Here is a 25,818-nt window from a genome sequence, read left to right on the forward strand (position 1 = left end):
GGCCTTTTAACGTCCATGTAAAGAGGGACGCTTAACTTCCAAGCTCTGTTTCATGGAGGTCCTAACAACCCTCCCTTTAGTTTGTTTCAGGCGGATTTAGACACGGATTCTTAAGACCACACAGGCTATTAGTAACTCTTGAGGAATATCTACCTGAATATGCACACACTAGTTGACCCTCCGGAGACAACTGGGACTCGCAGGGTACTTTAGTCATTTTCATGAGATAAAGATTATTTTGGTTGGGCTTAGGCCTGTAGTTCAAATGGTTGAGGCTTTGTTGCTTAACCTTGAGGTAGCAGGTTCGATCCCATCTTACCAACCTGAAGAAAGGTTATTTTGGTCATTTTATAAAATAGGGGTATTTTATTATTTTTATGAGATCGTCGTTTTGGTCATTTTACATTTAGGTATTTTTACTATTTTTTATGAGGGGTAATTTATCATTTTCTACTGGGTAGGATTGTTTTTTTTCTTCTATAACATAGTGATATTTTGGTTATTTTTCATGAGATAGGGTAATTTGGTTGTCATTTTCTATCAGAGGATAGTTTGATTATTTTTCATGGGATAATAGTATTTTATAATTTTATAAGGGGTAATTTGGTCATTTTCTGTGAGGAATTTTATCATTTTACATGAGTGTATGCACTAGTAATTTTTTTATGAGATTATTTTTCCTGAGATAATAGTATTTTATCATTTTATAAGGGGTATTTTGGTCATTTTATGTGAGGAATTTTATCATTTTACACGAGTGTTTACACTAGTAATTTTTTTATGAGATAAGGGTACTATGTCATTTTTCTGACGTGAGCATTTTTTATTTTAGAGATTGTATATGGAGTAAGCCCGTATGGTCCAATATTTTTAGGAAAAGTATGTACGGTTAAAAATATATGGGGTGAGAGAGGCTCGAACTCTCGACCTCAGGATTTCTCGGAAGCTATGAGACCTACGCGCTAGCCAACTGCGCCACCACCCCTTTGCGTTTTACTTGCACCGTAGAAATTAAATAATTACTTCTAAAACTCATGGCCCAAAATCTTCTACACTTTAAGGCATGTTTGCCAATAATAAAAAGGAAAGTGATATATCCGCCCCTTTTGATCACCAGAAACACCCCCTGTCAGTGTTTGTGGCAATCAAGGGCATTGAATTCTTCTGACAAAAGTACAACAACCCCTTTTTAGTCATTGATACACTGACAGGGGGTGCTCCTGGTGACCAAAAGGGGCGGATATATCATTTCCCTAATAAAAAATTGGGCAGTGACAAATCGACCCCCATATCTCTCTCTCTCTCTCTCTCTCTAGGGGCGGAGGCACATATAGCATGAGGGCCCATGCCCCCGGCCCCGGTGTAGATTCCTGGCTCCGTCCCTATCTCTCTCTAAGCACTACTTATATTGGGGTCGATTTATCACTGCCCTAAAAATATTCTTTTAAAAACCATTTTTCCATTTTTGTTGAACCTTTTTGAGGAAAAAAATTATTTCGCGAATCTTTGTAAGGTATTTTGGTGGAAAATTTAATCCTAAAATAAATTGGGATTTGCTAGAGTCCATCGCAGAAGGCATTTTGCGGATGGGCTGTTGCATGTGAGAGCAACCACATCATGAATGAAAACAAAATTTGCTGAAAATTGAACCAGTGTGGATGCTCTCACATGCAACAATTCATCCGTGAAATGCCATCTGCGATGGACGCTAGCAAATCCCAAATAAATTTTGGTCACCGACAATCCCACTACCATGTTTTGATAATGGAACTAACTCAACCAGTTACTCCAAAAGCTTATGTTGTTGGAGAAGACGTTATTTAATCTTTCATTTTTGTGGTTTACTTCTGGAGTTTTGTTTTTCCCTTCACGGGATTTTCCATTTGTTACCATGGCGGAAGAGAGAGAGAGATGTTGTCTTTTGTGCACGTGTCACATCAGAAGACCCGGTCTTTTTTCCCAAACGAATCCTAGTTTCCTTGTAGCCCTGCTCTGTTTGGTTGCCGGGTTTTTTTTGTTCCTGGGAGTTTTGTGGGAGAGTAAGTTAAATTTTGGTCCCATCCCATGTTTGGTTGCCTTTTAGCACTAGGTTTATTTTAATCCCACTCTTGTAATGATTACCTGTGGGGTGAATTTTTTAATCCCACTTTTGTAATGATTGCCTTTTCATCCCATCCCATGATAACCCCAGGAACAAAAATAAACTCAGGAACCAAAAATAAGCTTGAGAAGAATTTTTTTCTACCCAACAGTTCAAGCAACCAAACAAAGGTTTTTTTTTCCCCACCATATCTCCCAGGGTATTTTTTTCTCCCACATAACCAAACATGGGATTTTTATTTTACCAGGATACTTCTAGGACTTTTTTTTTCCCACATATCTCCCAGGGTATTTTTTTCTCCCACATAACTCCCAGGAACAAAAAAAACCCGGCAACCATACAGAGCTAGGATCATCCAATCGTGACAAATTTTGGATCATCGGCCTTAGAAAGTTGAATAAATAACCGGACCCAACCCAAGCCTCGGATCGTGACATATAAATAATCGTGACAAATAATTATTAGCTTAGAAAGTTGAATAAATAAGTTTGTAAATAATACATTTACCAATGGCTAGGATCATCCGATCGTGACAAATTTTGGATGATCGGCCCTGACCTCCATCTGCTTTCAATGGACTTTCTTTATTCATTATCGGCCTTCCGTTTCTTACCAATATCAAACGCTAGGATCATCCAATCATGACAAATTTTGGATGATAACCCATCAATGTGGTGTCCCACCAGATTGAAAGTCCCTATCATCACACGATGAACGATACCAGCGGCCAAACTCGAAGAGAAGCTACACTTGATGTTCATGCTAGAATGAAAACTAGGGTTACAACTTGAGCCGGGTTGGGTTGTGGCCAACTCTAGCCCAACCCGAGGTGGCATTACCTCATGCCTAACCGGACCCAACCCATGCCTCGGATCAACCTAACCTAACCTGTTTCTAAATCTCTCAACCCTAACCCGACCCGTCGAACTTGGTTTTTCAAATCGGGTCGGGTTCGGTTTAAGTTGGCCGAGACAGAGGATTCATTTCATAGAAGAGGGGCAAAGTTTACGCCCGGGTGCCAATCTGACACCAACCCTCTTCCTTTATCCTGGCTTGGTGACAGGCTGTGAAAAACACAGGCGGAGTTAAGTTGGCCCATACAAAAATAGAAAAGAAAATACAAAAAATAAATAAATCATAACCGTAAGATTTTAAAATCATGATACAATTAGGAGGAAGGGAGTCAGGGGTTCACGTCAAGTCAAGCAAGTTGCCTAAGGCTTCAGCACTAACCCAACCCAAAATTAAATTGAGATGGCTTTTCCCAATCTTAGCCCAATCCAATCTGAGGAAATGTCAACCTAACCCAAGCTGAAATCGGGTTGAACCCATTTGGTTCTGGTTGAACTCGACCCAAGTTGCACCCCTAGTCAAAACCCGTAGGCATAGCACAAGGAGAAGAGGACATTACCGTAACTACTGAAAATTAGTAGCGGTATATTCGTAATTACATCCGCGTATGGAGACATATTGAGAAAAGGACATTTATGTAACAAGCGAAATATTCTAGGGGCATATTCGTAATAACGTCTGCATCTAACGGCCTACGATAAGGATGGGGAGAAAATCGTCAGCACAAAGGATGGCGGATAGCATGCCGTTAGATCCCCGCTTCGTGTGTTCCGTCACCCTTGGTCAGTGGGGCCCAGATTCAACCGTTAGGGACACGGATGGAAATAATTAAAACGAATTTCTTTTTCTACATTTCGATTCGAAAAAGCCGCCCTTCTTTCTCCTCTTCTCCCGCGTTTGTCTATAAACACACACCAAAAATCCCAATCTTGGAATTTTTTTTCCTACTTTCTCCATAGTCTGTCATTTCGTTTTTTTTTTTATCTTTTCCCTTTTCTCAAGAGAGAAATGGATTTCGGATCCGTGATGGAGTTATCGGGCTTGCAGAAGCATCGAAGCCTCTATTTGCCTGAGCTTCCTTCATGCCTTGAGGTTTTATTCTTTTTACTTTTTTTATCGCCTTTTTTTTTATATTTTACAGAAATTTATGGAAATTAGAGATTATTTAGTCGTGGTTCTTGTTTTTTTTTTAAAGATGTTGTTTGATCATAGATCATATTTCTTTGTCCTTTATTGATGATTTTGTGGTTAATTAAATGGTTTGCCTCTTAGAATTTTAATGGATCCATGCTGCTTTGGGAGAATTGTTAGAATGTATTGATCAGATCTAGAACTAGATCTGACCTTTGGATTAACTCCTTGTGTTTGAAATTCATAATACACAACTAAAATAACAAAAATGATGCTGCTATTTAAAAAAAACAAAAAAGATGTTAGTGTTGGAGATGACTGGAGATGAAACAGAGACTGATCTATGGCTTAGTCGAACCGAAAATTAAGAAGGTAGGACTCAACTTGGTTACTCGGCCACAAAAATGGTTACTAGAACCCAAACAGCTCCAAATTGGTGCAACTCGGACCTGAAAACTTATACACTGATAATTTTTTTAGAAATGAAATAAAAACAGTTTACACTTATCAGCCTTTCTGGAAATTAGATTGTTGACTTTGGAAAAAAGGAAGACTGAGTCGTGCCACATGGTCACTCTCTTTAAGAATTGTATCCACAGACCTGCAAAATCTGAAGGTGACCGAGTCTGTTTCTGTTTATGCATAACATCAACAAACATCGCCTTATCAACTGTGCTTCATTGTATCTTCACTGTATATAATAACACACCTTGAAACAATCTTTCTTATAGTTTCTCCACCAAATTCTACCATCCTCCATCTCCATCCATTTTCTTCAACATTTATCTACCACTATATGTCTGTTGTGAAGGATTATTCGAATATTCTTGCATGGTAAGCTTAACTGAATCTTCGAGTTCTCGTCATTTAAAGTGCTCTTCCTCATCTAGTTTGAGATGCATTTTATCTTGTAGATATATGAATCTTTGAAAGTGATATTAAGTGGAAATAGTGTTATGTTAAATTTTAGCCTCTGCAATTTGATTACTAAAATCATTCTAGAGTTAATAGAGCCTTGTGTTTTCATTACCCATGACCTTTTGGATGGCTTCGACTTTAACTCTCGACAGCTCATAAGCAGGCAGTTTTACTGCACTATTTTCCTTCTCTATTAGTGCTTAAGGTACCCTTCGCCATCCAGACACTAAATAATGTGTTTTGTAATCATCTCAGACTATGTGGTTTGAGGTCTAAATGGCATACCTATGCAATAGATTGGTAAGACAAAATCGACCTTTTAATTGGTTCATGAATAATATCCAGAATTCCCAACAGCGGTGATGAAATATATTATTTGTAGTAATTTTACTAAATTTTTTCTAGAAGAATGTGGGAACACTTGATCTAACTGTGTTATATTTCTAATCAATCAGGGAACTACAGTTCAAATTGAATTAGGTGATGCTACTGCTGTTGCAGATCCAGCAGATGCCCAGTCAGTCAGTCGGTCATTTCCTCTGACTTATGGGAAACCATTAGTTCATTTCTCTACTTCATCTAGAAGTGTCCCTGATTCTCAAGTGAAAAAAGAACATCCTGCAATCAGGTACTGAATGCATCATTGCTTCCATTTTTTTTATAACATTCCCCGGTCAATATAATTGGACAATACATGAAACTTTGACAAGAAGAGAAGACTGATATGCCATATAGAAATCTGTAGCTTTTCATTTTTATGTTGCTATATTGGTACCATCACAGCTGAAAATGTAAAAACTAAATTTTTGAGGATGCTACTCACCTTCAAACACACCTTAAAAGTTATTCTCATGTATCTCAACTCTTTTAAAGAGTTGTCTTCATCAGGTTTCCAATTTGAGCCTGTCAGAGCAAACTAAAAGTCTTTTTTATTTTTTTAGTGGCAACAAGAGCTTTGTTCGAAAATCAAAGAGAGACAGAAAAATCGAGCAAGCTGGTCAATTAATCATACAGCATCGATGAAAAAAAAAACACTCAACTGTACTCAAAGTGGTTGTAAACAACAAGAGTGTCTCTAGTCACTCCATGCAGATCAGGAATGAATCCGCTTCCCTGTTAACATTTATCGACTTTAGTTATGGGGGAAGTAGTAGTACCTGTTGTTTTATCTTTCAGAGGGTAGTGCTTGTTGAAATTTACAAAATATTTCTTTCTCCACATCTCTCTATAAATTGGATTTCAATTGTCGGTTTTGAACTTTTATACATGAAGTGGTTAACTTCATGTTTCATTGATTGGATTTATTTTCACTTACATAGATCCAGTATTCAGCAGTCCATTTTGAAAGCCAACATAGTTTGAAAGAAAATGATATTTTTTTTTAATGGGACCTTTCAAATCTTTTGTTTGGATGCCTGATGTCCAATCTATGTGAGGTGTATTTCGATTATTGCCTTAGTCTATCACATCAACTTTTTATTTATGTGCTTCTTTTTCTTTTCTTTTTTGATCTTGTATCTAGTACTTACATTACCAAATGGATGTTTCTAGGGTTGGGGTTGTCTTCTGTGGACGCCAATCTCCAGGAGGACACAATGTTATTTGTGGGCTTTATGATGCTATCAAGTCTCACAGTCCGAAAAGTACATTGTTTGGGTTCCTTGGTGAGTATTTATAGACTGATATGTTCCTAACTATAGTTCTTAGTTGCCAACTTACTCAAGGCCACTTCACTTGCTTTTTTAGTTTTCAAAATGTTTTTCAAGTAGAAGATTGTTAATTATGATATTGCTTGTCCAAAACATAGGAGCAACTATTTGGCATGTTCAACAGGATTCTTTCATTATCAGTTATTTTTCATTGAGTTTCTTTCTATAAATCAACAAAAAGGTATATCGTTTTTCAAATATATGGGGATTGATTGATTTATGTTACTTGTATTACTATTAATTGGATTTCTTTGCCTTCATCTGGTTGATCAACTTACATAACTAGGAATAAATAAAATTTTAGAAGCACTTAATAAGTGAATAATATTTCAGTTTATTTTTCGTGAATCATGAAAATACTTTGTAGTTAGCTCATTCATTGGATGAAGGATAGCTGAAAGTGGGTTGCATTTGATCTTCAGTGAGAAATCCTGTGTGCAACACGTTTCCACTATGAAATACTAAAGAAAATATAAACGGAGGCCTGATACGAAAATTTGATCCTATGAATTTTGTACTCTATTTTGGTGCTTTATGTAGTGCCCCCAGATTAGTGACAACGACTTCCTTGTGAAAATACCAGTGGAATAGTCATAATGTCTTTCTTGCAGTACTGCATGCATCCTCAAAACTCGAACAGTTTGAAAACTCTCCCAGTCAACCATCGGCTCACCTTTATTTTTTGTAGTTTTTCGTAGTTCTCAAAGGTTATATGGTTTGCAGATATGATTTTACACTGCAAACTAGAAATAGCTAGAAATTATGAGTTCCAATTAATGGATATATATATATATATATATATATATATATATATATGAGAAAACAGTTTCTACACACAAGTGTAGATAAGTTATCTACACGCTAGCTTAAAATACAGTGGAGGCCCACATTGTTTGGGTGATCCAAACCATTCATTTGATTGGCCCTCACATAGACAGGGTGTCCACAAAAAATCAGCTTCATAGGATCATCCTAACCCTTCGAACCGTGGAGGCAAAAAATGGACAGATTTGTAAAGGTTTATACACGTCCATTTTACCTCCACAAATCATAGTGTTGGGATGATCCTATGGAGCTGATTTTTTGTGGACACCCTATCTATGTGAGGGCCAATCAAATGAATGGTTTGGATCACCTAAACAATATGCCCTTCACTGTATTTTAAGCTAGTGTGTAGAAACCTTATCTACACTAGTGTGTAGAAACCGGTCTCTCTCTCTCTCTCTCTCTCTATATATATATATATATATATATATATATATATATATATATATATATATCCTTGTTCTGGATGGCTCTCCTTGTCTAGAATGCTTATTTTTCATATCCTCATTCTGGTATTAACAGGAGGTACTGAAGGTCTATTCGCACAAAAGGCCCTAGAGATTACAGGGGATATTGTCATGACTTATCGCAATCAAGGTATGCATCAAGCTACTTTCTTACACAACTTTCATTTGGATTTATTCATATCCTTGTTCTAATTTCCACATCGTGCAATGACTGCTTCCTTCTAGGAACAAAATGTATACTGTAATTTCGGTGACTCATTAGACACGTATATGGCCAATTTAAACACTGGTTTGAAGTGTTTCAATTTACTTGGATAGCTAATCTTTTTAGTTCTCTTTGTTTGTAATTTTTAAAGTTGCTCCAATTAGACATTTTCTACATTCACTGATGCTGCATGGAAAGGTTAATTAAAATTTCTGAATAAAAAAAATCAAAAGTTTGTCTCTATATTTTATTTATTCTTTGAAATTCAAATCCCAACTGAGGGGCTTAGGTGGAAATGTTGAGTTTAATGGTATTTTCATACATTTGGAACATTATGGAATATCAACTATGTTGACAGGACACTCCTGTTTGATAAAATTGTCCATGTTAGGAAGATATGGGAGTATGTTTCCAGATACATGATCCATTATACATATGTTCAGGAATTTTCTTTTGCAAATTGAAACTCGCAAATCTGGCTCAAAGTCACAACAAATTCAGTCAATAAAAATTTAGTAGCATGGAAATTGGGAAATACTCTAGGGCAATTCTCTCTGTACATTTAAGATAACCATTACCCATATTTCTTTCTTTGATGCAAAGATAGTAATATTTTTTTCCTGACAGAACAAACTTGACTAAATAATACATGCATTGATCACTTCAAGCAATGCCAAACTTAAATTTTTGCTTCTCACTTGTTTAGGTGGGTATGGTATGCTTGGAAGAACAAAGGATCAGATAAGAACAACTGAGCAGGTGAATGCGGCATTGGACGCATGTCGAACATTGAAGTTAGATGGGCTTGTGATTATAGGAGGTAGAATCTAACATGGATAACATCACTGACTGAAAAAATTTACCCCAATTTTTTAACTTGGTTTTCTCACTCTGCATATTTTCATTTAGGTGTCACATCTAATACTGATGCAGCTCAGCTTGCTGAGACATTTGTGGAAGCAAAATGCCAAACAAAGGTGTTTGATATACTCCTCCTTGTCTTAATATCTCCACAGGGTTTTTCTTTTAATTTTTTTGTAAGATGACCATTCTATTGAATCATGTTGCAGATTGTTCGATATTTTTGAAATGAGGAATACCGAATGCTTTTATGAACTAATTAAAGGTAATCGGAATATCAAACTGCGCATGCTAAATAGTAACTTTTGGTCTGATAGGTGATTGGTGTTCCTGTTACCTTATATGGGGATTTGAAGAACCAGTTTGTTGAAGCTAATGTTGGGTTTGATACGATATGCAAGGTGATCTGTCATTCCTTCTGTTTATCTTTCAGCCTAGTAACAGGCTATCATTTATTTGTTCTTACTTCTAACGTAGTCCTCTGCACTATAGGACTATTTATTTCTTCTCACTGCCATGCAAAAGAACTATTAACTACAAGCGAAAGAATTTGTAAACAAGCAATGGATCCTAGTCTGAATTCAACAACTAGGATTTATCACTCATAACATTTTTTAATGAATCTTTAAAACATGATTTCTAATTGTCACTAGAGATTTTCAAATGCATGTAATCATTAGAACAATCTAGACTCGGATTTATCACCTACAACAATTTTAAATGCATCTTTAAAACATGACCTCTAATTGTTACTTTATCACCTACAACAATTTTTCATGCATCTTTAAAACATGACCTGTAATTGTTACTTGCGATTTTTAAATGCATGTAAACATTATTTTTTACTTTGATGGATCATATCCAAGCTAAATACACCTTTCTGTTATCTTGTATAACATGGGAAACGTAACATTTGTGGTAGAACACTCTACTGTCTTGTGTCTCTCTGCCTGTGATTAGTATAGTATATAGTGCCCACCTACTTGTCTTTGGCTTTAAAAAAAAAATGGAAAGTATGAATTTTAAGCTTCATGTTGCTTCTTTGGAACTATCCTCAGGTGAACTCTCAACTCATCAGCAATCTATGCACTGATGCACTCTCTGCAGAAAAGGTAAAACCATACATTTCTCAAATGCCATTACAACTCTCACTTTGTTACATAAAATTTTCTTTCACTACTCTGCCGAGAAAATTAAAACATCCACATGAACGAATTCTCAAGAGCTTCTCGCTTGTGCCTTTCAGTATTATTATTTTATTCGGCTGATGGGAAGGAAGGCATCTCATGTTGCTTTAGAATGTGCGCTCCAGTCTCAGCCAAATATGGTTAGTTTTTATTGCTAGCCATAATATTTTATCTTTAGTTGTAAAAATTTAATGCCATGCCCGCCTCACCGCACACGTGCACTCTACCTCGAACAATCTGGACTTTCCATGCATTAATCTTGGCCCAAAAAATTGCTCTGATTGGGAAATCCTAATCGTCCATTAACAGCTAACAAATGGACGGCAACTTCATCGGAACATAATATTATGTTGCACACTACCTCTATGGCTATAGAGTCACGCCACTTTTTGTGTGACTCATGTGTTGCACTGGATCATTCCCTTTTATGTAGTTTGCTTATTTATTGTTTGATTGATAATAAGCTTAGGGAAATGATTTCAACACAAACATGTTTTGATACAAGACGCTCATGTTTCTTGTCTTTTACTATTTAAAGAGCTGTAAAAGGGTTTTTACGGTTCCCAAAAAGCACTTACATGACAATTAAATGCTAAAAGACAAGATACATGAGCGCCTGTATCAAAACATAGTTGTGCTGAAATCATTTCCCTAAACTTAATATTGTGTATTTCTGTGTCCAGGTAATCCTTGGTGAGGAGGTTGTTTCCTCCAAGCTCACCCTGTTTGATCTAACAAAAAGGATATGTGATGCAGTTCAAGCTAGAGCAGAAAAAGGTAAGCTTTTATGCGTTATACAGGAAATAGACATATCTGCCATGCCATTGCTTTCATGGATTTTTTGTGGTAACATCTGTTTTTAGTCAACCAAATACCATGGATGGTTAAGTGATTAATCTTTGATCATTTTTCACAGTAACCATAAATTCCTTAGTAATTATAGATAATGAATGATCGTTTTTTCTTGACATCATAATGTCCGATCCATCTTCTAATCTGAGCAAAGACTGTTACATAATAAGGAATGGACTATGCAGTGCCACCATGTGTTATATAAGGAGGTAAGCATTATTGCATAGATAAGCCCCACATCTGATCAATCTAGACCATTCACCTGCCCCAGATTGAATCTTCCATGCCCAAAAATCATGTGGCTTTGCAAGTCTTTAAATACCCGATTAATTTGTACTTTTTGGCCATTGAATGGAGAGTGTTTCCATTATACGTTTTTTGTTGTTAACAGATCCATCAGCTGGCTTTCAATTGATGTTTAGAATTGTTCGATCAGCATGACTTTTGGGCCAATGGAGATCCAAGGTCTGGATTGAACAGAGCTAGAGCCCCCCTATGTAATTAAGGAGAACCTTACTGTTATATCATGAGGGTTTGCCAGATTGGATCATACCATGTTCATTAAAAAAAAAACCTGTGCAGAGGAAAGACATGGCCCCAAGATGACCTTCAAAGCAATTTTATTAACTAATGTTCATCTAAAAAATGAAATATCAGAATAACATGCCTTAAAATGATTTAAGTGAGTAAAAGTTATATTTCCCTTCTGAAGAATAGGAGAATGGTTTATATCATCAGCATCGTCACCCTTTTCATCATATTTAACATTTAAATTTTCTGTCATGTCAGACAAATACCATGGGGTGATTCTTTTGCCCGAGGGGCTTATTGAATGCATACCTGAAGTATACGCTCTATTGCAGGTAAGAAAGGTCATCAATGAAAGATAATTATCAGCTTATCTAATTATTTCTTGTGAAAGACATGATGTCATGCAGATAAGCCCACCATTAAAAAGATAATCACTGCATTTATAATACAGATTAAAATGTAAAAAACAATAAGTAATGAAAATCGTTAATCTGTTCTATTTCCTACACCAGGTGTAAATAAATAATGATGAATTTATTTCCTGAATTACCCTTTTTCTGAGTGTGAAAGGTGATTCTCACAGGAAATAAATGGTCTTCATAAGAAAGGAGTTTCAGTTGCCAACATCTCCTCACAACTGTCACCTTGGGCATCTGCTTTGTTTGAATTCCTGCCTCCATTCATCAAGAAGCAGGTAACCTGAAATTTAATTTACGTCTTCTACCCATTGCAGTTTAATTTATTGAAGAAAAGTTAAAAGACTTTAGTAGTGCTTCTTTTTGCTCCTTTACTTCGATCTTCAGTATCTTTCGATATGTGGATGTCCTTTTCCAAAGGTAATCAGTCTTGCCCAATAGCTTACGAAACAGATCTCTAGTATACATTATTTTTCAATTTTGGTTGTAATATTCCATTTAAGTTGAAAAATGCAGTCAGATGTTTGGGGTAGTATAAGTGATCAACTTAAACTAGAAACAATTCACTTTCGATGTAGGATACGTATGCAAAAGTTTTCGTAACTCAATTATGCATGATGGAATCATAAAAGATCCAGTTTTACCAATTGATTTGATTGACCACCAGGTGTACGTAGTAGCAACGTGGTTTTGGATTCTAGTGGCTTATCAGTTTATCACTAGGTTGCAATCTTACAATCCTGCTCAGGAAAGCCTCAGGAAAAAAATAAAAGAAAAGCGTTGATGATAAGAGAGAGAAATGTATCTTTATTGGATATAATAATGAAACAAAGGAAGTGATCCAAAAAAAGTGAGGTGATTTTCATGGGTGGGGCTTTCAAGGGAAGACGAGATTGTGTGTTGCTGCCCGAGGGTTTATCAGAAAACCAAGATGAGTTGGGAAGCATTTTCAGTTCCCCATCCCTTGGCAATGGGAACCTATACAAATCATGATTGTTTCAAGAGAACATCTCCTAGTCCTTTTAAGGCTATCATTGTTGCCACGCCCCAACCCATTGTGTAAATATTGTCCGGTTCTGGGTTTTCCCACCCTCCCGGTTTTGTTTTCCAGCAGCACTACCGTGCCCTCCCCCACTCCGCGGGGTCCGCCCCTTGGAGATGCTGAAGATGCGTCTACATAGGGAGAGGGAGAGGGAGAGGGAGAGTTCACATATACAGCATAAGAACTTTCTCTCCCTTTCCAAGGGAGGTATGGCTCTGATACCATTTTGTCATGCCCCACCCCACTGTGCAAATATTGTCCGGTTCTGGGTTTTCCCATCCTCCCGGTTTTGTTTTCCAGCAGCACTACCGTGCCCGAACCAATATGCGGGCCGGCCCCTTGGAGATACTGAAAACGCGTCTACAGAGGAAGAGGGAGACTTCACATATATAGCCCAAGAACTTTCTCTCCCTTTCCGATGTGGGATCTTACAATTGTAAAGGAACATGAGTCTTTAGTTGACCATAATCTATTAAGGGTGTGATACAATTTGAAAAGAAAAAATCAGTAAAGGCTTGATAGGGTGTGCAGTGGTTTTTCAGCTGAGTTTAGTAAGATTATATGCTATTATTTTTTTATTTTTTGAATGGTACTTAGATGCTACTAATATATCATATAACTAGTAAACCATCAGCTTATGCATCACATCATTTGAGATAGCTCTCACATCAGTAGCCATTCTTTTCCCTTTGATGACTAACTTCACTGAACTGTTCACTAGACTATGTTGACTTTATGCTATAAATACATTTTCCTGATTTGGACTCTTCTCAGACCTGTTTGAATTTGATTTCACTTCACTTTCTAGTTCCAGATACTGAAGAAAGAAATTCCAGTTCATAAAAATGATAGATACCAAATTTGATTAAACTGAGGAAAGAAATGCAATTTCATTGTGGCACTTTTCATCCTTTCTCACATAAGGCATTTTGATCTTCCTGAAAAGCAGTTATTTTATCCTTCCTGAAATATATATGGTTTGCTTGGTTAATATTTAAATAGGAATTTTGAGTATTATAGATCATGTTTCACTGCTCTTAATTTGCATGAGATCTTTATGATGCAGCTTCTTCTTTCTCCAGAATCAGATGACTCTGCACAGTTGTCTCAGGTAAACATATCAGTTAGATGCTCTAAGATGAAAATAATTTTACTTTACGCACGAAAATAAATTAATTTCAATATTTATTCTATCACTATAGATTGAAACGGAGATGCTTGTAGCTCAATTAGTGGAGACAGAGATGAACACAAGATTGGTACGTTGGAAATTATTAGTTAACTGTTCCCCACTATTGATTATATTGCAAATTTTGATATGTCTTCAATTAGTCCTGACTTTGATTGATCAACTACCTGCAGAAAAATGGCACATACAAAGGGAAGAAATTCAATTCAATTTGCCATTTCTTCGGGTATCAGGCTCGAGGATCACTTCCATCTAAATTTGATTGTGATTATGCATATGTAAGGATTTTAACTGTCCCAATTGATACCAATTTTACTATCAAAATTTGGAATACATAACTAGTTTTGGTGTAAATTAAATGCAGGTTCTTGGCCATGTTTCTTATCATCTTCTTGCAGCTGGTGTTAATGGTTACATGGCTACAGTGACCAACCTTAAGCATCATGTGTCTAAGTGGTGTTGTGGTGGTGCTCCATTGACAGTTAACTATCAACCATTTTCTTTTTATTTCCTTTAACTGTTGAAATTTTAGATCTAGTCTTTGCGATTCTAATCTTGTTAATTAAAATCAGTACAGTTTATATAGTATTTTCTTTTTGGAGATTGGAATATTTCAGAATAAAACAAAACAAAACAAAAATGAGTTTCTTGATAACCACTTGGGAAAGGCCCACATGATATCACTTTTTTTTATCTGTGAAGGGCATATCCTTTGTCTACAAAAAAATGACACATCCTTTACTTTTCCATAATATTTCCTTGGCTTTTAAAAGCATATCAAATCAACTTTCAACTATTAGTTTACTATGGTAATTTATAGATGCTTGGTTTCCTCTTCAAAATGCACCATTTTTGTAACCCATCTTAGTCACAAACACATAGCAGTTTGGGAGATCAGCTGCATTCTATCATTTCATAGAAATCTAGGTAACTGGTGAAAAAGTAAAAAATTAATAAGTGAAGATGAACATGAAAATCTTGTCCAATTTTCTCTATTATCTATCAATATTGGTAATGCAAGCTGCACCAAGTTGATGCACACGCCCATTCCATGGAGGACGATACAACTTTTAAGTCCTTTTTATGATTGTATCATGTCTCACTGATCCATTACCCTTTTCAAATACAAGATTTGGTTAAATGCATCTTTCCCTAACCCATGTAGTATATACTCTACTGAATTTATATTCATTGGATGAGACATAACACACTTGTACTTGCTATTTTACCGTTGCTTCTGTAAGATTCTTACAAGTTTATCACATAAACCTTACTTTGTTACATAGTTAAATTTTTCGGTCACCGGGGTAAGACCTCCAATCTGTGTTGCATGGATTCAAATTCGCATGTCGGGATCCGATATGGATTTGAGGTGTAGGATTCAGTAAACCTCAAAAAGTAGGATTCGTGGATTCTGTAATTTTTATTAAATAAAATAAAAAATTTAAAAAGATATATATATATATATATATATATATAGGGAATTGCTAGCATCCCTCGCAAAAGGGTTTTCACGGCTGGTCTGTCGCACGTCAGACCAGCCACCTCGTGAATGGAGACAACACACAAAAAGCCTTTTGCGATGGACCTTAGCAAATCCCATATATATATATATATATATATATATATATATATATATATATATATATAGAGAGAGAGAGAGAGAGAGAGAGAGAGAGAGAGAGAGAGAGAGAGAGAGAGAGAGGAATATGTTCGTGCGCTCAGGCTCTAATAGGAAATGGTGCGCTTGAGTGCACCAATCACATGGGTCCCACAATTTCTGTGAGGATCCAAACCATTCATTTGCAAGGCCCTATCATAGATAGGGTGTGTACCAAAAATCAGCTCCATCGAATCATCCCAACCCCTCCAAAAGTGGAGGGCAAAAATGGGCAGATTTGTGGTCTGTCCATTTTGACCTCCACAAATGGATGGGTTAGGATGATCCTATGGAGCTGATTTTTTGTACACACCCTATCTATGTAAGGCCCTTTCTAGTGAATGCTTTGGATCATCCTAACAATGTGGGCCTCATTGGTTTGAGAGCTCAAGCTCACCATAAGGTTCCAACGCTCAAGCTCACAATCCTTTTCCTCATATATATATATATATATATATATATATATATAGAGAGAGAGAGAGAGAGAGAGAGAGAGAGAGAGAGAGAGAGAGAGAGTAGTGTTCCTGCGCAGCTGCTCAGATAACTTATATGAGCAGCTGCTTCAAAAACTCATGTGGCTCACATTTTTTGAGGTGATCCAAAGCATTCAAGGCCCTTCTATAGATAGGATGTGTACCAAAAATCAGCCATATAGGATCATCCTAACCCAATCAAAGGTGGAAGGGAAAATGGACAGACACTTTCTGACCATTTTTTCCCTCCACAAATGGCAATGTTAGGATGATCCTAAAGGGCTCATTTTTGGTACACACCCTATCCATGAAAGGGCCTTCCAAATGAATGCTTTGGATCACCCCAAAAATGTGGGGCCCCATGAGTTTTTGAAGTAGCTGCTCAGATAAGCTATCTGAGCAGTTGTGCAGGAACACTATATATATATATATATATATATATATATATATATATATATATATATATATATATATAGGGTGTCCACAAAAAATCAGATCCATAGGATCATCCTAACCATTCGAACTGTGGAGGCAAAAAATATACTAATTTGTGAAGGTTTAAAGACATCCATTTTACCTCCACAAATCGTAGGGTAGGGATGATCCTATGGATCTGATTTTTTGTAGACACCCTATCTATGTGAGGGCCTTTAAAATGGATGGCTTGGATCACCCAAACAATGTGAGCCCCCACTGTATTTTAAGCTAGTGTGTAGAGAACTCTCTACACATATGTGTAGGAACCGTTTTCTCTCATATATATATATAGAGAGAGAGAGAGAGAGAGAGAGAGAGAGAGAGAGAGAGAGAGAGAGAGAGAGAGAACACTGTAGGAACCGTTTTCTCATATATATATAATATGTGTGAAAATTTTGAGGGTGAAAGGGGTCTATGTTCGAGGGTAAATTGTCAAGGCATGTTAGGGTTATTATTAAGAGAAGTTGGGCTGTATTTTTATTAAAAAAAGTTAACAAAACACATTTAAAGGGAAAATATACGAGATTCGCATTTTAAAATAGACAATGACGTGTCAAATTTGCCTGAAAAATAGGATTCGTGTAGGACACGGCTACGACAAGAATCCATGTGTGCCACGAGAATCCATATCTGATTCGCGTTTCGGAACGTGTTGACACGGATTGGACATAGGAGGCAAAGAATCCATGAAACACAGCCTCCAACGCTCATGTACTCTGTAATCACAATATTATCATTTGTTTAAATATATTCTTCCTAATGTTTTTGGCAGGCAATGATGACAGTAAAGAGGTTGCATGGTCCCGGGGCCTCCTTGATTGGAAAACCATTCATTCATCCGACTGCTGTGGATTTGAAAGGAAAACCTCATCAGTAAGCATTTCTAGTTTTTCAGTATTACATAAAATTAGTATTAGCCATTGGTTTAAAAGTTTTATTTTTCACTACTATGGTCATATTTAATCTTTAGAAATTACAAGCATTCCTATCATTAAACAAGTCACTAGTCATCTTTTCCAGATTTTGCCCAATATGCAATCTCTTGGTAATCCTGATTTTAGTTTTCAAAAAACTGATTAGTGCATAATTTTAAAGCAACTAAAGTCACGATTACATTTTAACATGCCATCCATTTAGAGTTTCGTTCTTCGCTAGCAGCCTTGGTAGAAACACTCTGTAACTGATCTTCATTTGGAACTTATAATCATGAATCATGATGAATCCTAATGTAGATGCCCTTTATGAAAAGATAATCAATTTTCATATGCATAGCCTTTTCATGGAATACATGATTGGCAACAAAACAACATAGTGGACCTATCATCACAAAACACACCCAATAGGAGTTGGAAAACTGATCGGTCTTTCATCTAGGGAAGATTGTATCAAAACCCTACAATCCTCAATGTGATATTATGGGTTTGGGCTTGATCTAGCAATAATTTGTTGTCTCTTACTTCTCCATGACACTCAATTTCGTCGTCATTTCTCTTCTTACCAAAAGTATTTATCAGGTAACTGGTGTTTACAGATTGCTTCTCCGTGATGCTGAAAAGCTATTGATGAATGACCTTTACGCAAATCCAGGACCCCTTCAGTTCGAAGGACCGGGTTCAGATAGTAAGACCATAAGTCTTTGTGTAGAGGACCAAGACTACATGGGGCGGGTAAAGGAATTACAGGGCTACCTTGACAAGGTGCATTCAACAACACAACTCTCTCCTTACGCGCACTATTTTTTTTTCAGTTTCATTTGTCTATGTTTGAAACTTTCAATAGAATGCAGATAGTAGTTTTTTTTTTTTGGTGGGTAAGTTGGGATGGAACCTCAGATAGTTGTTTTTTCTTTTCTAACCATAATGTGTAAAACAAATACTATATCAACGTCCATTTCTATATCAACAACCACTTCTTGTCATCAATAGGGGTTTCAATTTTCAAGTCAAATTGCCATAGCTTTCTTCACATGCATAGTTTTAAATTTTCACCGAAACTGGTACGAAGCGACTGAAATATTTCTATTTTCATCCCATCGATATGCAGATTGAAACCAAAACTATAAGTGTATTAGTGGTATACTTAACAATATGTGTTCTATAATTATATTTATATGAATTGTATGTGAAATGTGATGTATGTGTATTCCTTGTACATTGTACACACTGCTTTTAATTTCTTTGTTACCTCATTAATAAAATACCTTATCTTTCGAAAAAACATGATGTGTGTGTGTGTGTCAATATTTATATGAAGGGAAGTGATATATCCGCCCCTTTTGATTACTTGGGACACCTAGCAGCAGTGTATCAATGACTCCAGAGGGGCTGATGTACTTCACGTCAGAAGGATTCAATGGGGTTGATTGCCACGTAGTAATCAAAAGGGGCGGATATATCACTTCCCCTATATGAATTACATGTGAAATGCAATATGTATTGAATTCACAGACATGCGCGGCAACACATGTCACTAGGTGCTCAATATTGTAAAATCATTTTATTTTTTAATTCTCTCATTTTTGTAAAACCATCATGGGTGTTTTTTTTGTTTATGCGATGGCTAGTGCTTATTTTAGCATTTCCCGAAATTTCATCTTAAATATCCACCATTTGGATATATATAGGTTTCTGTAATTTTACAGTATTATCACCAACATTTTCACCTCACTTTTCCCCATTTCAATCACGATCGAAACACGTACTGAAACCAAAACCGAAACCGAAACCGAAACCTGAAACCTTGTTCAAAAGTAGCCCCATGATGCTTATGAACATATGGAACTCTTCTATTCAACTAACAGTTCCATTTTAACTAACTCCTCCAAACTACATTCACATCCTTATAAGCACCTTCAATGGTCTGTGTGCAGGTGAAAATGATAGTGAAGCCTGGTTGTTCACAAGAGGTATTGAAGGCTGCCGTGAGTTCTATGGCTTCTGTCATCGAGATACTCTCTATCATGCCTTCCTCTACTTCAAAAAGCCCAAGCTTGTTGTAAGCCATCGCTCTTTATTCGTATACTTTATTCTCATTTCGAAGGGCTTGCCCCTTCTCATGGAGTTGTTTATAATAATTTCATGTATTAACTTCAGAGGGGATTTGCTTGCAAGATATGCATTTCCCTTTGTTTTTTTTTTGTTTCGGTAAGAAATAGATTTCCTTTTCTATGTTTTATCTACATTGAGTCAGAAAGAAACCAGGAAAGGATATTTGCATTCTCTTGTTTTGATAATGGCACTGTTCTCTTTATTTTTTCACTTCTATGATTGACTGTTGAATAGTTTTTTGAGAATATAATATCATCTATTAGCTAATCACAAAACTGTAAAATGAAGAATTCCTTTGTCAAATCAAGGTAGCATGGATATCATTATCCTATTTTAAAATGATTTTATTACCTTTCCTGGCACCATTTGCATGGGACAAATTACCAGCTTCCAGCTGATATAGCTACCTCCATAGCCATTAAATTTTACTGTCTCTCTACTGGGAAAAAAAAAAATCTGTTAAACTCAGATTAAGACAAACTGTTAAAAAAATTCTTTTAAAAAATCAACTTGATCCCATATCCATCAAAGTTATTTTAATTGCCTCTTTAAATAACCAACTTCTTTTCATCAAGAATAATCATGTTTATCTCAGTTGACAATCACGATTTATTTCAGTATACAAGATACAAGGTTTTATTGGCTGATATGTATGCTAAACTAGATATATTGTAGTTTTATCAGTCATACTGGCCGATAAAAAATCAAACATGTAAAGACATTTCTGCTAGTTTCCAATAATGAAGGTTATTAGCCAATATTTCTCATTTATTGGCCGACGACTCATATTTATTAGTGCATATTTTCCTCTCAAAATAACCTAAAAAAACATCTTGTATTCGATTTAATGGTATAAAGCTTGGAAATCTCTGTGAATCCATGCTTATTTTCAACTCCCTAAAGCATTTTTTCGCCCAAATGAATAGGGCTCTTCTGTGCAATTCCAGCACAGAGGTTGAGATTCAATCTCAACGAGTACTTAACAATATGAAATGACTAATATGTGGGTCTGTTTGCACACTTATAGATTAGGGATTGAAGTAGTTCATGGACTACGGATTAAGTGTAATCTAGGGGTCAGTCTAGATATAGATTGTTGAATCTAACACTAGACATATCTATATTCTTCTAGTACTTACATAAATATATGTACTTTTCAACCAATACACTATTGTTACTCTTCAACCATAAAAGATGTCATTTAAAGATTACACCAAAAATGTAGAAAAATGCTAACTAGAATTATAAAAATCAAGAAACAGAATTAGAAATAGTTGCCAAACGATGATTCTGTTTCAAAATTAAAAAAAAAACGGATTCTTTTATTTCAATTACCAAAAATGATTCTGATTCTGAATCAGAATTGTTGCCAAACACGCCCTTACTATAAGGTCATCCCAAGCTAGATTTAGTCATCTCATATGCCATAAAACAGGCTGCATTTGCTGGGACACTACGGGCCATGGCTGGCCCGAACCCTTTGTAGAGGCCCTTGACTCCCTCAGAAGCAAAGATTTTCTTGTAGGCATCAATCGAGCCGGAGAACTTTGGGTTCTTGTAGTTATCAACTTGAATCACACTCTTGACGACATCAGTTGGGTAGATCGATACCCAGAAGGAGGCTCCAGCCAAGCCTCCAGCGACAAGCAGTGACCCCATACCGAGCCCTGAAGTGTCTCGGCCCCCAGCGAAGAACTGCTTTAAGGCTTCGTAGACACCAAACACCAAGGCATTTCCAGGGACTTCGCGTGCTAAGGTGGGAACCATGCCTTTAAATAGGCCCCTCACACCCCCTTCTGATTTGAGAACATGCTTGACTACATCAATTGGACCTCCATATTTTACTGCCCCAGCAGATGGGCCAGAGTCTGCCAAAGCACTCTGTGCTTGTAACCTGTATTCTCATCAAAATTCCAAAATCAAAAGAATAACAAATGAGGATTTAGACAAGAATACTCTTTGCGTAGGTCATCATTTGAAAAACATTATATGACAGTAACAGAATATTTAACGAGGAGATCATTTAAACTCACTGGTGGTTGGTTGATGTCAGTTATGTTCTCTTTTTGTTTTCAATATAAGCCTTTCATGAAAATTGAATGGGCGATGTTTATGCAAAATGGAGCTCTAGCGCAGTGGAGCATAGACCACCGCTTTAACTGAGTATGGAAACTTGAAGTTGCTTGATTCCATAGGTGGTTGATTTAAAAGCCTTTTGGATATTTACAAAATGATTTTGGTCAACACAAGAATTGGAATTCATCTTTATCACAAACAGAGAGCAAGTAACTATGCCAGAAGGTTTTCAATATGTCATCTACAAAGAGGCTTCAGTGATTTGGATAATAAAACAAGGAAAATTATATCAACACAACCATGGTTTGATATTTTCACTAACACACTTTGTCTTATAGTATTTAAAGAACTGTCAAAAGGTTATTACAGTTTCGAAAAGCTCTCAAAAGGCAATTAAAAAGAAAAGACAAGATAGGTGTGTGCAATATTAAAACATGGTTGTGCTGATATCATTTCCCTAATAAAGGACATATAAAAGAAAAGATCCTTGACACTGACCTGCACTTGATTAGTTCAGTTGGGCATGCTAGAAAGGATACGGCGACTCCGGCACCTGCACCACAGACGCACTGCTGGTTGACTGAAAGTGGAACGCCGGGTTGGGACCTCAACAAAGCTTCCATTTTCCCCCTTGCAGTGAAGAGGAGTGCATTATAGGCTGCCACAGTGGCAAGTGGAGCACCCATCCCTTTGTATAAGCCCCTTAGGCCTTCCCCTGCAACTGTTTGCTTAACAGCATCAATGCCACCTGAATATTTGGGGAGTTGACCAGGAAGTGGGGTAGGCTGGCTTTGGAGCTTGACCTTGATAGTGTCAAAGGGATGCCCACATATCAACTGTGCTACCCCTCCAACAGTCCCGGCAGCTAAGTCCTTGGTTACTTCTCCCATCTGTAGAACTCAAAAAGAATGAGAAGCATAAGCTATATGTTGTTGCCATAGAAGTTTTGGTCTCCTAATTTAGTGACCCACTAGCTGAATCAATTTAAGCAATGCCTCTGTGAACCTTAGGTCTGTCACAAAAATTGTAATAACCATGATTGAAGTTATGACAAACTCTATCTAAAACTTTAAACATGTCCTTGTACAGGGCACACCCATTCATGACTACCCTCTTCTAAGTAGAATAAATCACGATGGAAAGCTCAAAAACATCCTCAATGATTAATCATACTAGATTGGAAGGACCATTTTTCTGATGTATGGCATCATCTCAAAGGCACAAATGCCACAACCATATTATGTTTTGATGTTGAGGCTTCTTCTGAACCTCCTCCTGAGAATTTTGGTCTTTTCTCATTTCCAATATTCTCTTTAGGTGACATTCTCATTTCACCTTCAACTTCAACCTATCATTGACAAAATGATGCTCTTTAGTCGTCCCAACTATCTAGTAGAAATATATTGCTGCCAATGTTACAAATAACAAAGGAATCAAAGATATGGCAAGAGGAAAATTTTCATGAAAGAGCGAATTTTCGGTACTAAATCACCAACATGCTAATGTATGCCCAGCAACCATCAACATTATTGAATGCTTACATCAAATAAATTAGAATCAGTCCCAGGTTAACATCTAGCTGCAATGAAAAAAGATGACTAGTCACCTTTAAAAATCAGCCCAACCGACAAAGACACCTACTTTGTTTCTTTCTAAACATCACAAAAACATTAAGGACCAAACGAAAATTACAAGATAATTAAGCAGAGCTCTGCTTCCTAAGGGCATGTTTGGCTAGAATATTAGATTACCAAATGGCGAGGGAGGGATAGACACGAGATGGATTGACTGAGGAGAGAGTAAGAAAAACAAGGAAACAAAAATCTCAACCCAAAACATGATTAATTTTTCCTTGTTTTTTAGCCACTTCTCACCCTCTACTCATTCATGCCCTCTCAAGTCTCTCCTTCTCCCACCCTCCCTACCCCTATCTGACCACTTGAGAAACTAATTTATCATGAAAAAAAAAAAAAAAATTCATGGTAACCAAACATGCCCTAAAAGTTAAAGGTCGGCCTAGAAACCACCCATCTGGCTAAGAAGTTGGCTGCCTCATTGACTACTCTTAAAACATGCAAACAAGAACTTCGATGCACCCGTAAGACCATCCAACATGGATCACTCTCATAGACCACATATTGCCCTGATCAAAGAATTCTATACAAATGGAAGGTTAAAAATAAAACTCAGCAGTAGATCAGACCTAATCTATTCTAAAATTTAGCAGTTGATGAGACCACATATTTCACAATAACCAGTACTAAAATTTCTTGTCTCACTTTTTAATAATGTTAGAGTAGATCAAATCTAATCTATTCTACATCTCATCTTCTTTCATGTATTAAAGAAGAAAAAAAAAAAAAAAACTTACTAGAGTACTGATCTTCAAACCAAGTGTGATCAGAAATGAAAGCTTAAAGTGTTCTGCAACTAAAAATCTTTAAAAAAAAGGTGATGATTTGCTTCTTTAAAATAAGAGAAAGAGAAGGAGTCTTTTTTATTCATTAACCCATTATGGATTTCTAACATATCTCTGCCCTACAAAACATGAACAAATCACATCTTTTCTTTAATTACATCGCAAATACTTCCAAGAAATAATAACAATGCAAACACGTTTTCAAGGATGGAATTATGGGTCATGATAACTTCGCAGCCCCTGTAGGATAATTCGCCCCACTTTAGCGTCAAAAAGTTAAAGTCCGCCTCATTTTCCTCCTTTAGAGGGGTGCGAATTATCCTATAGGGGGTGCGAATTTATCATCCCCCTATATTAAACGGAGATTTTACGAAGCATGGAAAGGTGGAGAAAACAAGAATGAGATACAGAGATCTGAGCAAACGAATATCGACCGTTGGATCGAGAAAAAGGGGTTGGTGCGGTGGAGAGATTCTTGGACACGTTTTGAAAATGAGTTGGATACTTTCTCTTGTAGACCTGGCAAACGGGTGGGTCGGGCCGGGTCAACCCGCGGGTGATGCGGGTGCGGGTCCACGGGTCGGGTGAGAAAATGACCCGCATTTTGGCGGGTCAAAATTTACGTGACCCGCGCGGCCCGCGGGTGGGCCGGGTCAACCCGCGGGTCACCCGCAAATATGGGATTATAATAATTATTTTGATTTGACAGCCTCTATTTTTCCCGTAATTGTCATAACCTCGGGTATGTGATTTGGTATTTTTTTCGTAATTTTAAAATTTTATAACCCTTTCTAGGTAATTTTTCATTCAAAACTTTATAATTTAGCTAATTTACTTTTTGTGGTGTAATGATTACTTTTTTACTAGGAACATTTTAGCAACATATGATGCGCGCATCTTTGCATACACAAATGCCACTTGCCGAGAAATTGCCAAAGGAGAAGCTTGATAGCAAATTCTAATAAAATAAAAACCACATTTAAATGTTATCAACACTACTGGGCACTCTCACTTTATGTATGGCCCACACCATAGGATGATCCAAACCGTCCATTAGTTGGGCCATAGCCTAAATAGGTTATGCTCCAAAAATCATTTCCATAGGATGATCCTATCCCTCCAATCTGAATGTTAGAGGGTTGATCTTAACCCTCTATAGATCGGAGGGTTAGAATCAACCGATGGAAATAATTTTGGGGCATAACCTATTTAGGGTATGGCCCATCTAATGGACGGTTTGGAACTTTGGATAATCCTACGGTGCAGGACATACCGTACTTTTTATAAAGTGAGGAGTTACTCATAAAAAACAAACAACAGTGATGATAACATTCTCAAAAAGATTAGAAAATACTGTAAAAATGCGGGTGCCCGCGGGTT

At 36.8% G+C, this 25,818-nt stretch overlaps 2 protein-coding genes and 1 non-coding gene across 4 annotated transcripts; 1 reads left to right on the forward strand and 2 right to left on the reverse strand.

Moving 5' to 3' along the window:
- Window positions 1-900: 900 nt before the first annotated feature.
- Window positions 901-985, reverse strand: TRNAM-CAU (transfer RNA methionine (anticodon CAU)). The gene is given in 2 exon segments: window positions 901-936; window positions 948-985. It is a non-coding gene; the product is annotated as a tRNA-Met (tRNA).
- Window positions 986-3,872: 2,887 nt separating this feature from the next.
- Window positions 3,873-20,157, forward strand: LOC143878511 (pyrophosphate--fructose 6-phosphate 1-phosphotransferase subunit alpha-like). The gene is made up of 19 exons (XM_077380790.1): window positions 3,873-4,045; window positions 5,458-5,630; window positions 6,554-6,666; window positions 8,059-8,133; window positions 8,915-9,028; window positions 9,118-9,185; window positions 9,387-9,470; window positions 10,128-10,181; window positions 10,316-10,396; window positions 10,940-11,033; window positions 11,898-11,971; window positions 12,223-12,333; window positions 14,164-14,208; window positions 14,300-14,356; window positions 14,460-14,564; window positions 14,651-14,767; window positions 17,669-17,769; window positions 18,428-18,593; window positions 19,766-20,157. Exons 1-19 carry the CDS (start codon window positions 3,962-3,964, stop codon window positions 19,892-19,894), a joined length of 1,845 nt encoding a protein of 614 aa, XP_077236905.1. The 5' UTR covers window positions 3,873-3,961; the 3' UTR covers window positions 19,895-20,157.
- LOC143878522 (mitochondrial carnitine/acylcarnitine carrier-like protein) lies at window positions 17,398-24,611 on the reverse strand. 2 transcript variants are annotated; one of them, XR_013251006.1, is made up of 5 exons: window positions 24,391-24,611; window positions 22,518-22,909; window positions 21,279-21,837; window positions 20,295-20,382; window positions 17,398-17,741 (listed from the first exon to the last, which is right to left on the reverse strand). XR_013251006.1 is itself a non-coding variant. In XM_077380797.1 (3 exons), exons 2-3 carry the CDS (start codon window positions 22,907-22,909, stop codon window positions 21,336-21,338), a joined length of 894 nt encoding a protein of 297 aa, XP_077236912.1. In that variant the 5' UTR covers window positions 24,391-24,610; the 3' UTR covers window positions 21,094-21,335. The 2 variants fall into 2 exon arrangements, 1 of the variants encoding a protein (XP_077236912.1); XM_077380797.1 differs by lacking the exons at window positions 17,398-17,741; window positions 20,295-20,382 and having other exon boundaries at window positions 21,094-21,837; window positions 24,391-24,610.
- Window positions 24,612-25,818: the final 1,207 nt, after the last annotated feature.

This window comes from Tasmannia lanceolata, unplaced genomic scaffold, assembly GCF_043159265.1.
Source record: "Tasmannia lanceolata isolate RefF3 unplaced genomic scaffold, GAP_Taslan_0.1 ptg000002l, whole genome shotgun sequence".
NCBI classification, from domain to species: Eukaryota; Viridiplantae; Streptophyta; class Magnoliopsida; order Canellales; family Winteraceae; genus Tasmannia; species Tasmannia lanceolata.

Bases quoted from the DNA above. Each gene is read 5' to 3' on its own strand.
- LOC143878511 (XM_077380790.1), top strand. From the start codon at position 3,962: ATGGATTTCGGATCCGTGATGGAGTTATCGGGCTTGCAGAAGCATCGA. The intron at 11,034-11,897 runs GTAAGCTTTTAT...CTGTCATGTCAG, and splicing joins TCAAGCTAGAGCAGAAAAAG to ACAAATACCATGGGGTGATT. The intron at 14,209-14,299 runs GTAAACATATCA...CTATCACTATAG, and splicing joins ACTCTGCACAGTTGTCTCAG to ATTGAAACGGAGATGCTTGT.
- LOC143878522 (XM_077380797.1), bottom strand. From the start codon at position 22,909: ATGGGAGAAGTAACCAAGGACTTAGCTGCCGGGACTGTTGGAGGGGTA. The intron at 21,838-22,517 runs GTCAGTGTCAAG...ATGAGAATACAG, and splicing joins ACTGAACTAATCAAGTGCAG to GTTACAAGCACAGAGTGCTT.